A 14,825-nucleotide genomic window follows, 5' to 3' on the forward strand; every position below is an offset into this window, starting at 1 on the left:
TACCATTATCGAATTTTTTACGTAAGCTTTCATTTTACATGGTCATTCGTACAGAGCAATTATTAAGGAGAGCTTCTGCCTCAGGTTGTCTTGACGTTGCTTTTCTGGTAAAACACCACATCTTCCTTTTTTTAGCTCAGTATAATCAAGAATAGAGAAGAACACATATCCACAGCAGGCACGGAATCTACTCAGAAGAATGAGGTTCAACTAGCTACGGGGAAAAAGAAGGCTTCCCACTAAACTAGGGAAGTTTAACCGGGAAAAAAGTCAGCTCCTTTAACCCTTTCTGAAGACATCGAATCCCCGGGCCGGGCCGGTAAGATGTTTGGCAGCGGCCGGGCGGGACCCGGCCCGGTACCCACAGGACAGCCCCGGCTCCCCTCACAGGCACTCCCCGCGCTCTCGCCGGCGCGACCCAGCACCGGCCGGGGAGGCAGCGCGGCGCTTCCACCGCACCCAGACACAGGCTCGGCTCGGTTCGGCTCGGCTTGGCTTGGCTCAGCACCGCAGCCCCCCGGCCGGCCACACTCACCGCTGGCCGCCGCCCGTCGTCCCTCACAGCGCTGCTCCCACTCACTCGCCGCCTCTCGGCGTTTGAAAGGCGCAACCCGGGAGGAGCGGCTGCCCCAGCGGAGCGAGTGCCAGGCCCCGCCCACTCGGCAGAGAACAGCCAATCCGCTCCCAGCCGCGGCGCCCAGAGGCCCGGCGATTGGCGGGAGCGCCCTCAGCGCGGGCAGCGCCCCCTGCCGGCCGCCCGGCCCCCAGCGGCAGGTGCGGCCCGGCCGTGAGGGAGCGGGGGGTGCCGGGGCTCGGGCACCGTGGGGCGGCCGCTCGTGTCCGCACCTCGCGGGGTGTGCGGAGCCGCCGCTTCGGGCCACAAGGCACCGATGGCACGTCCCGATCCCGGGGCTGCGTGCCAGCCGAACCCCACAGCAAAGGCTCCTCGGTGCGTCCGCTGCATCCCCGAGCGCTGAGCAGCGGGGAACGGCCGTGGCAGCGGGGCAGGTGCGCGGGCAGGTCCCGGGGCAGGACGCCATCCCGTGCATCTCCCCGGGCTGGGGAGAGGGGGACACGAGCCCGTGCGTTTGCAGCGATTCCGCTCCGTCCTAGTGCGGGACGTGTCGGGGACAGAGCCGCGGGCGCGGGGACAGAGGCTCCGTGCGGGGACAGAGCCGCGGCCGCGGGGACAGAGGCTCCGTGCGGGGACAGAGCCGCGGGCGCGGGGACAGAGGCTCCGTGCGGGGACAGAGGCTCCGTGCGGGGACAGAGCCGCGGGCGCGGGGACAGAGGCTCCGTGCGGGGACAGAGGCTCCGCGCTGGCCCCGCCGCCGCTGTGCGAGTGACGCAGCCGCGAAGGCTCGGCGACCACAGCGCCGGCCCAGTGCAGTTAAAAACCGAGCGATAAACCAGTTCTCACCGACTGCTGCCGGGAACAGAGCCGCTTTCAGCGCTTCCGTATAAGTACACGGATCGCAGGGAGCACGTTTGACAATCTCTTAGTCAGGCATACAAGTGGAAACAGGGTCTTCAGAGCCTCGTGAGAAGCCCACAAAAAAACTCAAAAAACTAAAACAAAAAAAACCCCAACAAAGTAAAAAGACTAATTTGTGCTTTCAAAGACTGCTTCCGAGGATTCAAAATAGCCTGAAGCATGGTTCAGAAATAAGCTGAAGTTAGAAAGAGTTCTAAAATAGTTGCAATTTGTTTGTCAAATTGATTTCCTCTGAAGCAATCCAACCAGCTAAGAAATTTGCAAACATCCGTTTTATAATAGATTTGTCATGAAGGCAGTAATAGTAATGTAGCATAAGAGTTTAAGAGTTGTATTTAATTTCAGCAGTGCACCATTAGAGTTACTGGGTTAATTCTGTTTGTGCCATGGCACTGCCAGTGAAATGGGTAATTGCTGTGTTTATTACAGTGCCTAAGTCATGCAGTCACAGCAAAGCTTGCATTAAGATGAAAGTACCATAAATGAAGATAAGAAAGCAGAAAGTGTTCTTGAAGAGTCTAGAATATGTCACACCACGTAGCTGGCACACTGAAGTACCTACTAAAAACATGTAAATCCTGCTTGCTTGAAGTTCCCTCTGGCTTTTTAGCACTTTGAGCTGTGGATATTTTCAACAAAAACAGTACAAAATCTACTTTCTCCCACTATGTTCCACCATCTCTGCAGGGTTCCAGATCATACTGTTTCTTGATTATAACATGATTTCAAATACATCTCTCAAAAATACAACATGTGGACAGGATTGGTTTTGTTGAGAAGTGCTCTTTGTGCAGTATGAAAAGCAGGCAGCATTCCAAACATACCAAATGAGCCACAGAGTAAATTTAAATGATGTCCACAATTAAGATGCTTTAGATTATTATAGCACATGGTGCCAACAAGTAAATGACAGTGCTTATGTTTGTCTCCTTAGCTGTTTTTGTCTTTATTGATGCTCTGCAGGTTTTGCTCTACACTCCCTTTAAGTTTTGAAAACCAAGTAAATACCAAAAATGTTTCCTGACATACATGTTATTGTAGTTCTTGGTTATCTGTTTATATAATGCCATAGAAACATGAATGGCACTTAGAGAAGGGTATAATTGACAGGACTCCACCCTGAGGACTTTGGAATTTTACTTAGATACACCACAACTGAGAAGGACAAACAAAGGTGGAGAAGGGGGAATGGGTAGGTTGAAGGTCACAACAGTACAGGATCAAGAACTATTATTATTCCTAATGTATACACCTGGTCTTTGGGATAATTAAAAAATAGCAATTAAAGGTGTTAGCTTTGTAACTCCCATTCTTAGTTACTCTGGCTTACCTTGATTATCTATCCATTACAAAGCTGTCTCTTTTCAGCCTTTAGAGGTTGTCATGGGAAGAACTCTTTCCACTTGATCAGTGACCATTTGGCACAGCAGTGATGCACAGCCCCCGGTGATCAGAGCCACAGGTGTTTTAGGGAGCCAGCCTTGTGGAAAAAGCTCAGCTCCCTCAGGAATGCTGATTTCAGCTCAGGTCTGTCACGGGTTGATGATGTTTGGAGTGAAGACATGGCAGCCTATCCTCCTCAGCAGGGAACCAAGGTGGGGACAAGCACATGGCATTATGAGCTGCACAGCTGGAAGCTCAAAGTGTCTGAGCCTTCTCTAACTAGTTTTTTATTTAATATAGGTATTTTAAAAAAATCTGATCTCCTCCCCCCATGCTAAAATCTCTGCACCACCTTCTCACACAAGGCAATCCTCAATGCAGTGGGAAATCTCTGGATTCCACTCAGGCACTGCTTCCCACAGCTGCCTCAGTGTCGCCCAGCACGAGCTCCAGGCCAACTCCAGTGTCTACACAGAGGGAAAGTGAGTGATTGTGCACTACGTGGCATCAATTATCAGTGACCTGGATGAAAATACAAGTGTGACATCAAGAATGACAAGAGAACAGATTCTGAAAGGGCTCCAGTCCCAAAGCCTAGCCTCTTCCCACAGCAGCTCTCCTTCAATGACTCAGGTTAGCTTACACCACATCTCAAGTAGCAGCAAGAGAATGCTAAATCACCTTCTAGAAAGTCTTTAAAAAACAGAAATATCACTTCACTGTCAGATTCTCCAAACAGTTTGTGTAACACACAGAAGAAGTGATAAGCTGTCATTTAACTGTTCTCCTTGGGCTGCATCATGGTGGGGAGAACCCTTGCTTAAGAGCTGATTAAAGACCGGTTTCCCTCACTCTGACCAGTATTATCTCTTAGAAAGCAGAAGGAAATATTTGGTGGGGGCACTGACTTTTATTAAGGAAAAAAAAAAAAAGAAAAAAGCTTTTCCCCCTTTTTCTCTGTGAAAAAGAGCTTTCCTGTGTTACAGCCACTGCTGGGAAGTATTTCGCTGCCAGCTTTGACGCTCCATTCCAAAGCAGAGGCTCTTCCATGAAGCCTGGGTCTCTCCAATATGTTTGCTGTGATATCCAGTGCTTTGTTTGTCATAGCTGGTTTTTTCTTTCATATGTAGCTCATACTCAAATTATCTTGCATATGGCTCCAGAATCCTTAATTTCCCCACTTTTAAAATCGTGATTTGTAATATGCCAGACTCCACCAGGAATCTTAGCAAAGGAGATGTCAGAAAGAGTATCTTGTGGTTTCTCTAGAGGTTTTTAAATGCTGCAAAAGACAGAATGATCTAAAAGTACTCACTTCAAAAAGGATGTTATGGTACATTCAGAGGTACAATAAAAGAGATTATTTACAAAGCAGATTTTGTAAGAAGGTTTATTTTAATTAAGTGATTTTATGATGAAACATGGTCTTAAACAAAATAGAGATCAGTATGAAAATAAAATTATACACAGAAAATTATTTTCCCCAAATGTTTTTCAGTAACAGGGAATACAACACAACAGTCCTGTATTCAAATTATGTAAATCTGTGAGCAGTCAAACATTATAGTACATTCCTTGAAGCCAAGCACAATGACACACATTGTGTGCCCTCGTAACGTACTCAACACATTTTCTATCTGTTCTCTCTGCCTCAAAGAAAAAAAAATCATGAAATGTAATGCAGTGTAAATGGGGAAAAGGGGGGAAACCATCTTAATGCTTGAAGCATGTATTCCCCATTTAGTGTTTTGTGAAAGTCATGTACCAAATTCAGATGAAACTGAAACTGGCTTGTAGAAAGATAGAAAAACTTGGAATTGTATTTGATATACAGTCTTGTGAACACTTAACTGAAAAGTATGGAAAGGATTAAAAAATACACTGTGTTCTACTTAAAGCTTAGAAATAAATATGCACTCCGTATTCTCAGTGCCTGAAATTCTTTAAAAACAAAGAACTTGGTATAAAATTATATCAAGTAATTGTCAAAAATGAGGAAGATGCACCTATAATCCTGTTAGATTCTGGATGCCTGCATCCCCACTACAAAAACTTGTAAAACTACACACTTTCAAACATGCTGAATAACCCCAACAGTAACCTAGCAAGGGCAGGAACATCAACTGACTTGGGGGTAGCAGTATTCCACACCACATCCCTCATTACCTTCTTTTCCTCTAAAGATCTCCCTTTCCATACTGTACCAGCCCTTACAAGTACAAATGCTCAGTCAATTATTCAAAAAGCAGCCTTGCTGATCAGGATTCATGGATGCCCTCAAGGCTATGTCATTCCCAGGAAAAACAGCGTGCAAAGAAAAAGCATCCTCCAAATCCCCCAATCAAAATGTGATTGATGTAGTTAGTATTATCATAATTCTCCACCTCCCTGCAATGCTGATAATAAACAGCAGTCTCCTGAGTGTTGCAGACTCATTGCAGAAAAATGTCCTGCTGTGTGGAACTATTGAACCAGTATGGTTCAACATGGGAGCTGTCTTCTCATTTAGGACTTCAAGTTTATATAAAACTCCTACCATCTCAGTAACCATGTTGAAGAAGAAAACTCACAAGGAATTCTTATTTTGACTCTCATATTAACTCATTCAATAGTCTTGTCTTTTACGTAAAAAAACAGGTCAACCTTTAGGTACAGAAACCCATCATGAAACCCTCCCATCCTCTTACACAGTATTTTTTTGGATAATGTCATTAGAGTGTGAATGGAATCAAGACTTGCATCAGCTTGGCTAAAGCTAACCTAGGTCATTGAGAATATTCTAATTACCCTAAGTAAGCTTTGGAAATGCCACATTAATCCTTTTCTTTGTGGAAATGCATGGTTCTTATACAAATATAATGTACATCAAGTATCTTTAAAAAAACCAAAAAGCTGCATTTTGACATGTCTAAACATTAGGGATTTGGCCCATCACATTGAAAAGGAATGTCACCATTGTTTGTGATGATTTAACCTTTTATCAGAAGTTGTATCCCTTGCCAAATGCAGGTAGCAATAAATAGTCATTACTTGTACAAATAAAAAAAGGCTTCCAGACACCACCCTTATTTTATTTAGAAGCCTTAGTTTTCTTGAAAATAGCCCAAATAAAAAAAACAAACCACCCAGTTCCAATAAACCAAAACAAAAAAGCTAAACCACATAGAAGTAAATTTTCTGACTGTGTACTTAGATTTTCAAAAGGTAATAATCAGTTAAAGCACATCTTGCAGTTGCAGTAACACCAGTGTATTTCAGGATGAACAGTCATTTTTTCCTAGGTGCATTATCATAGCCTAATTTTCAAGCAGGAAGTATCCTGTTTTATATCCCAGGGGTGATCACAGTTCACTGTCCTGCTCCCTGTCCTGGAAGTGATGTTCTTTTTCTGTCCCTACTCTCAGACTTGTCTTCACTCCAGCACTTCTCCGTGGCTGTTATCTTGTGTGCTGCGTGGAACTGCCTTATCTTATCATTACAGCACCTACAATTACATTCCTTCTTAGAACTATTTATGAGGCTTCAGAGATTTATTTTTGTACTCATACAGTAATCTACTTTAAAATTAGTGAGCTCCAACGTCTGACTGCAGTCAGCACGGCAATCAAATATGATGTCTCAGCAAAATCCCCTTTTATTGACCTTATACTGCTGGATGGGCATTTCTAACTATGAAAAATGTAATCCTCATTTAAAATGAAAGATATTGAATAGTCAATGGAGTGTGTCACGGGATGCTTGTATTGCAATTAGCAGGCATCACAGATAGTACCAGCTTTGGGAAGAATCCAGTTCAAGGGCTGCAGGAGAAAGCCTCCAGCTGTGGAAGGCACAGCCCTCACTACAGTAACAAATCTCCTACTGCTGTGATTCCTGGATCAGCATCCCCTGCCCCACTGCAAAGGCTCTGCACCCACCTGGCCAACAGCCTGGGGCACACAAATGGGGACCACAAATTCTGGCAATATAAAACATTGCAAGCAAAATCCCCTGCCTCAATTATTTCACAAAACCAAAACTGAAAGACATTTTACCCTTGGATACCTAATCAACTATTTAAAAAAACCCAAACCTTTATGACTGTTTTTCTTAAACCACTCAGTGTTGGTATCAGTGTAACAGTGATCCTGTTGACTCTGGACTGAGGGACTGCTTTTGAAAGCAAACCCAAAGCCAGAGTCTTACTTACTCGTACTACAGCTACAGACAGTGTAGGTGGTCAGCAATTGTCTCTGGGTGATTGTAGGATTATGTGCAATCAAAAGGGACAGGATGGATGGCTTTGGAAGGCAGCCCAGAATAAGGGAGACCAGAGTCCTGTGGAGTTCTGTAGGTCAATACATTTAAAAGCTAATTGATGTCAGCACAAAAGTATGTTAAATTAATTGAACAATATACCTCCTGAGTGCTTAACAAAAGCCTCAAAGTAGGCAAGGATTTTTCTAATACGGGCTGAATGAGAATCTCCAAGTTCTGAAAACAAGAAACAACTGAAACCCAAAAGATAAAGTTTTGTTATTCTGAAGTTTTTTAACAGGCAAAAGGATTGAGAGCAGCATAGCTCACCTCCCTTTCAAATCCATCATAGCTTTGATAAATTTGTCAGAATTCATCTCTAGTTAAAATTTTAGTATAATTATTCTGCAATGTAATCTGAAAGGAAATGTTCAAATTTTGAATGATTGATTTAGAAAGGAGCTAATCAATGACAGTAGCAATTATTTCACATAGCCCTCAGGAGGTATTTTTAAATGCATTTTGAATACATACAGATACTTCAATGGATCGTAACCATTCCAACAGTCTTTGACCGTCATCCTTTTACCGACAATCAGGAGGAACCTTTCTAAACAGTGGCCAGAAGGTCAGTCATACAAAACAGAATTATCAAATACTCATGATTTTACCTTAAAATACCTACAGCATAATATGGCTCTGAGCAAAGCCTATGAAGTAAAGTCCTACAGGGAAAAAAATAGTAAAAATACTGAACGTGTTTAAATAAAAAATATTTCATAGCAATGAACATCCTAAATAGTAGTAGCCTAATGCCAAAATTCAGTCAGTCTAAAGCTGAACAGAAGCACTATAAAGTTTATGGTCTGTCTGGAAGACATGCAAAATATAAACCATCTTTCATTGTGAAAATTCTGTGTTTGGAGGGTCAGCATTGTAATTCTGCATACTGCTAACAAAAGTGGGTTATATTGCCTTTACAGTAAAGTTATTCTTTTTCTCTGCTATTTACCTAACATATATTTAGTTTCCCAGCAAACAAATTAAAATTGAATTTCAAATTGAACCTCCCAAATTCTTTTTTATTGTAAAATATTTAGGCCAAAGGGTGGACTAGTTCAACAGCAGCCACTGTAGTTGCACTAACAAAATTGTAGAAAATTTTTTAATTAAACTGATGAGCCAGTCAACCCATAGCATTTCTGCAGTTCTGATTTATAGCACATAATTGAGCCAACATGCTAATAGTTTAAGAAGCCAGCTTTGAGTAATTCTTCTGAAATTTTACTAGCAGTTCAATTGCTTGCCCAGAGAGAAAAGGATGAGAAGGGGAAATAGCAGTAGGTAAAAGCTACACCTGCAATCTTATGACTGGAGATCAACTATCTGCTCAATTCCCATTAGTGCTAACAGGAATATATTAACCCTCCACGTAAAATAAGTGGCAGGAAAAACAACACTATTAGTATAATTTAATGCAAGTAAGTTTCATTCACTGAAAAGAAGTAACTTGCTTTATGCTATGGGAAGTGAACTTCCACTGGCCATTCAAACACAGCTGCTGAAGATTCCCCTGATGTGAACAGGGATTCCCTCAGTCCAGAGACAGCGTGCTTCAAGCAGCTCCATAAACTCTGCTGCTACCGCTGCAGAAACGCAGTAAACATCTGCAATTAATACTGCTGAGATTACATTTAACAACGAGATGATACCATTGCAAATGCTTCAAAAGGAATTCTTTCTTAAACTTTTCTTGAATTTTTCTTAAACTTTTTTTTAAAGGATTAAAAATACACAAGAAACCACAAACCTCTTCTCTTTCCTATAATTTTAAACTGAGCAAACTACCAGTCCGGTGCTCTGCCAGTCCAGCTCCTAAAGAAGCTTTGTGTGATGTCCTGCCAGGATGCTGCTGCCTAGATTTTCAGTTTCCCCGAAGATTACAGACATCCCCTGCCCCTGTGTGACCCAGGGTTAACTGCTGCCATGTGGAGTACATGTGGTGCCCATAAGCAGGCGTGTGAATGAACGCAGAAGAGTTCATCCCACATACTCTCTAAGCCATGTTAACGCTTTTCATGGTGGAGTCAGTACAAGGATAATGATGTTTAAAAACAAAAGCAGGCAAATATTTGATGAATACCAAGGGAAAACAACAGGCAGGGAGGGGGTGAGGAAAAAGGTCTGGATTGAAAGGCTTTCCTGCTGTGCCCTGCCAGGTGCTGCTGGCAGTGTGACAGAGGTGGCAGATGGCTGTGCCCTACCTGCTGTGGCCAAAGGCACTGCTCCCCTCACAGCTGCTGGCCTGCAGGCTCTGAATGGGTGACTGCTTGCTACAGCAGGTGCCACACTGCACAACTTCATTGATTCCAACTTTTGTGGTGTATTTAGGAGTGTTCTGGCTGTAACGACTGCCGGCAGCACCAGGTGAGCAAACACAGCTCTGCTGGGCTGGGGAGAGGGGCTCTGGCCCTGGCATGTGCGGGACAGAGGCCACACTGCTGCCAGCCTGCCCAGGCTGCAGTGACCTGGGAGCTGCTTTTTGGCTGGTGATGTGTGGCTCCATTCCCAGTAGAGCAGGAAATATGTGCACCTCACTTAAATTACTGCAGGGACATTCCCTGCCAGCCTCTGTGTGATGGAGATGGTGCAGGTTAAGTTAGTATGAGTTGTCATTGGCTGAAGGGACTCTTCTACTTTTTTCCTTCCTGAGTCCAAAGCTCCTTAGCACCATCAGGAAAAGCTCTGAGGAGATACACAACTTTGGAAAGGCTCCCCGGCCTTTCTCTGGGAGGACCCTCATCCCTGCTACACTGTGTCTGTCATAAGCAATAGTGTAGTGGTTGCCTGCTGCAGTCAGCTGCAGGACATGAAAACTGGCTTTCCCTTGGGACACGTTTAACAGGAATGGCTTCAAAAAACCAGAGGGAGATGTGGGTATCTGACTAAGCTCAGGCTTCCTTTCCTACTCCCTCCTTGTTAATCCCTTCAGAGCAGCAGCATCACTTACACCATCACAAAGGGCCAAGTGCTTGAGGCAGCACAGGGAGCTGTACCCAGCTGACACCTCAACCTTCACTCAGTGCTTTTCTGGAGTCCCCCAGGGGATGTTGGCAGCAGAGGAGGAAGCAGCAACTTATCCTTAGTCTCTCTTGGGTTTAGCGCTACAAAGGCTCTGGATTGATTTTTTTTTTATATATTTATCTATTTTCTAACTGACAGCCGCCTCACCGGTGACCCTGTCACATCTTTACAGAATACCAGATTATCATGGCTGATTTAAATTATTTTTACATGCATAAATACAGAACAAATGGGTGCAGCAAATATATTTAAATAAAAATTGACAAGATGCGTTTATTGTTTTAGTTTTGTACAAAAGCATAACTTAAAAGGCAAACTAGTATAAACTTACTTTGTGCCAAATATTTAAACTTTTCATTCCAAAGAGTATCTGGTTCAAAACTTTTAGATACAGTTTCCACCTGGGAAATCTCTTTTTTAAGACCACAGATAACACAGTATTGTAAAATGAAAATTCTGTAGTCCTTCAACCAATCAGAAGTTGCATTCTACTCCGAGTGCCAGAGTTTTAGCTACTCAGTGAATGGATCCTATGAAACATGAGCCATGCTGGAGTGACCTGCTGAAAAGTCAGTTTGCCTACTGCTCATTCATGTTCTGAAAAGAGATGTGCATTAGCACCTGTGACATGCAATCTTAGCAAAGACTGATAAATATATGTGTAGAAACAGGGCGATGTGGTTGGACTTTTCTTTGCTACTTCATCCCAGCCAGAAGTAGCCTAAGAAAACCTAAGTTACTTAAGAGAGTCCCAGATGTCATGCAGAAGCTCAATTATTCTTGAAATTAAAGAATGCTTTCCCCCTGATTTTGCTTTTCCTTTGCACATGTGACATTTCCTCAGCAAGTCTGAAGGGTTTTCTGTCACCACCACAGCTGCAGCTGCCTTCTGCCTCGGAGGGTGGACTGGCAGTCTCTGCTGACGACATCTCCAGGGATGCTCGCCTCCGTTGGAAAAAACCTCCCACCAGAACAAGCAGGACACCTCCCTCAGATGCCCCTTCAAGAGCCTCCAAAGTGAGAAGGTTACTCAAAAGCTACTTTTCTCACTGAACAGGGCTTGCTGTGCTGTGGCGCTACCAGAAGGGCCAGCACAGAGCTGGGTTCGTGTTCTTGTCATCCAGTATCCGAGCACAACTCCTGGAATTTTAAAATGTGGTGGATGCAGTGCGTGACAGCAGCTGTGCAGGAAACAGGGCACAGCTGCACAAGTGTTCCACAAGACCATCTGGAGGAAAAGTACCAAAAATAGAAGCGAGCAAGCCTTGTGTATTTCAGCAAAATTAAGCATAAAGAAATTGGTGTCCATGCAGTGTTTGATATGCCATAAAAACTGCTTCAAATAACATTTGATAAGAAAACTATTTATCAGTGAAAATGCAAGCTTGGACACTACGAACAGTTTACATCTTATAGGTGTTCACTGATACAGGACAGTGGCATTATGACCAGTGGCTCACCTTAAAGAAGTTATTCATGGTTTTCCAAATGAGCTAGTGTTTTACAGTGCTGTACAAATAAAAAGTTGTGGGGAGCATATGAAATATCTGTATTAAACTCCACTGCATTAAGTTATCCAATGCATGAAAAATGACCCGGATGCATTTAAAATAAATGCATATTACAATATCACATATAGTATTATAAAATTATTACTTATGTGCACAGTCCTGATATCTATAGACATGGCACTGTGAAGAAAGCCTGGTTTCTAAGCATTTTTATAGATATTTGATAGTGATGCAATTTGCTATCAGTCAGATCATAATGTCCCTTCAACTTTGGTACATTCAGTGCAAAATATTTTCGGGAGTTTTTTTACTCTTATAAAAATAAAAGGCATTTTTTCCCTGGAGAGTGCTTAAAGAATAAACACTAGCAGAATGTCTGTTCAAGCATGGAAAGTGACAAAACAGAAATAACACTTTTGTTTGCTTGTTTCCTGTTTACACTCTAAGAAACATAATATAATGAACCTATAAAAATAAACAGAAGTCACTGTGTTAGGGTTTTTTCCTGATATGCTGTGATAAATTGCTAGTTTCTTCTTAAAATAGTTTCCATGCAGTATAAAGCATAAAATCAGTCTTAATAAGTTATTAAGTTCATTGTAACAGCTCATATTTTGTCATACACACCACTGGCAAACGCATTTCCACAAACCTCCTCAATGCACAAGCCGTTGTTGTTACATCCTTTGTTGCTGACTTTCCTTCCAACTCATTTCTGCCCCAGGAACTTGAGCTCTATGGTGTTCCCCATGCAGGCACTCGTAGTCTTAGGTAAAGCAAGTGTTGGATATGCTGTTATAACACATGGCATAAAGTAATGTATGTACCTTCATGAATTTAAAAAAAAAAAAATATATAAAAGTTCAGGTGTATACTTTTTTTGATAATTTACTGGGTAGGTAAAGGGCTGCATAATTTCACATTTTGACTTGAATTTTCTATTCAACAACTCTGATGAAATCCAGTCCTTGGGTACATGTCAGTTTTGCAGTAGCCAGATGGATCACAACATGACATCACATTTCTGGTTTGCTCAGAACATAAACTTAAGAAGTATAGCCATCCCAAAAACCCATGGATTGCAAGACTTGGCTTTCCCTGCACACCAAGCACACACTGTCGAGAATTCTGCCACTACCGCAATGATTTTTAATTGCTTCACAAGCTCCTTTTTGGAACCTCATTATTTGAATTGCACCATGAAACAGTTTTCCTCTAGGAAATCCAATACAAAAGTTCATTCATTCCTTGAGAAGACAGGTCCACAAAAGTCCAATGAGCGGGGCACTGTGGTTTGTGTATCACTCAAGTCCAAAAGTACTTGTCTCTTCTACTGCTGTCAACAGTTTTTCATATAACATAGAGAATGATGGGTAAGGGGGAAGGTCCAGACGATTGAAACAAGTGTGAGCCCTGAGGGGAAAAAGAGAGAGGAGGTAAAGAAGTGTATTATTTGAAAAGTTCAAAAGAGAACACACTGACTGGTATGTGCTTGAATAGAGATGGGCAGATAGTATTTTTTTAGAAGACTTTGTTCTGTCAAATGATGTTTTCCAATTGAACAGGTAGTGAGGTTTAATCTACTTTCTTCTCATTAAAATAAGCCAGTAAGAAGCATTTATGAAGGTCTTTAGAAACATACTGACAGTCCAAAAGGCATGGGATAAATTTTATCCATCAAATGTGCACAAAAAAAAAATAAAATTATTTGGCATGGTACAATTCAAACAGTCTGGTCTGAAATCTTGGCTTTAAATGTGTCTTCTGAGACGTAGCCTTTCTTTTCTGTATGGATGATTCTTGAATATTGCATTTGTAATGATAAACAAGATACTTCCATATGTCTCAAGATCTACAGGAAACAATCCCACAGTGGTCAAAGACAGACAAATTACACGCTCTTCCTTCTACAATGTCCTTGGGATATGGCTGGTGTTCTTGAGGCGTTACTGCTTGTGATGATACTCCCAATGGACATATCTGTCCTAGAGGCCAGCAGCTTTTGGAATTACACAAAACCATGCACAAACCTCTAGCAACCACCCCGCTTTCTTAAGAGGGCGACCATGCAACTTATTTCTCAGTTTCTGAAGTCCATCTACTTCCAGTTTGTTGACACATTTGGAACTGCGTCTCAAAACCTCTTCCAGGGAATGAAAAGGGAGATAACAATGGTTTCTCTTCATAGTGGGATCATAGATATCATTGCCTGACCTCAGGGCATGCTAAGGATGGTACTTTCTAAAACACTGTGGTGGATGAGCCTGCTCTATTGAAATCAATAATGTAACTATTAATGTGATGGGTTCTTGAGGATGAAGTGATGCAAAGAGAAACTGAAAGAGGCATCTCTTCTGCTCTAAAGCTTTGTAACAAAGCCTCACTTTAGATTGATTTTAGTATTTTGCCAGGTCTCTGTTTACAAATGCTTCATTCTTTTGCAATAAAATACATCATAGATTCTTTTATTTATTTATTTGATTGAAAACCAAACTCCTCCTGCAGTGCCCTGCCCTTCACCAGTATGATCTGTATTAAGTGTAAATGTGTAACATGTCAATGGAAGCAAGCTCTGTCTTTACAGCAAATGCAACTCCTCATTTAACCTAACCAGTCCCACAATCCAGCTGTCTACCACAGACCTGTACAGACTTCCTTTGAGCCAGAAAGTGCTGCCTTCCATGTGAGCAAATTCATCAACTGCCACTTTAAGTACCTCTCAGCTCCCAGCTATGGGAATGGAACATGGAGTGAAGTGGGTTAATCTCACTTGTTAAAAAACCCAAGAGTCTATTACAAACTGAAACTCATTGAAGCTGAAACACCCACTCAGTTACAGCCTTGTAGTGTCATAAAAATATCAGGCTGAAGATATGTATACACAGCACACAAGGTCACACTATTATTATAAACACAATCCAAATACCAAATATGCTATCACTTAAAAAAAACATTTCTTTTAGCAGCCTCCCCAGATACAGTAGTACTGTTAGAAGAACGCTGCTGCTACATGCTGTAGTGTAGCAGAGATGGCATTTCTCTATTCTTTGTTCCAGAGGTCTGGCAAAATTTTTCTATCCAGCCATTCTCTCTTAAGGCTCCTGGAGGAAAGCTTT

At 42.4% G+C, this 14,825-nt stretch overlaps 1 protein-coding gene across 7 annotated transcripts in view; it reads right to left on the reverse strand.

The window, feature by feature from the left end:
• HECW2 (HECT, C2 and WW domain containing E3 ubiquitin protein ligase 2) overlaps positions 1 to 14,825 on the reverse strand; it is a 167,102-nt gene that overhangs the window by 14,890 nt on the left and 137,387 nt on the right. The window contains exon 1 of one of the 7 annotated variants that reach the window (XM_015634351.2): positions 536 to 638. The exons of 4 other annotated variants lie outside the window; for them this stretch is intronic. Coding sequence is in view for 1 of the 3 variants with exons in the window: in XM_015634350.3 (XP_015489836.1) it covers positions 13,011 to 13,122 (112 nt within the window). In the remaining 2 variants the exon portion in view is untranslated. Of the gene's footprint in view, positions 1 to 535; positions 639 to 10,441; positions 13,123 to 14,825 lie in introns of those variants that run through there. 2 more of the 7 variants (XM_015634352.2, XM_015634350.3) reach the window with 2 other exon arrangements.

Source organism: Parus major, chromosome 7 (assembly GCF_001522545.3).
Source record: "Parus major isolate Abel chromosome 7, Parus_major1.1, whole genome shotgun sequence".
Lineage (NCBI taxonomy): Eukaryota > Metazoa > Chordata > Aves > Passeriformes > Paridae > Parus > Parus major.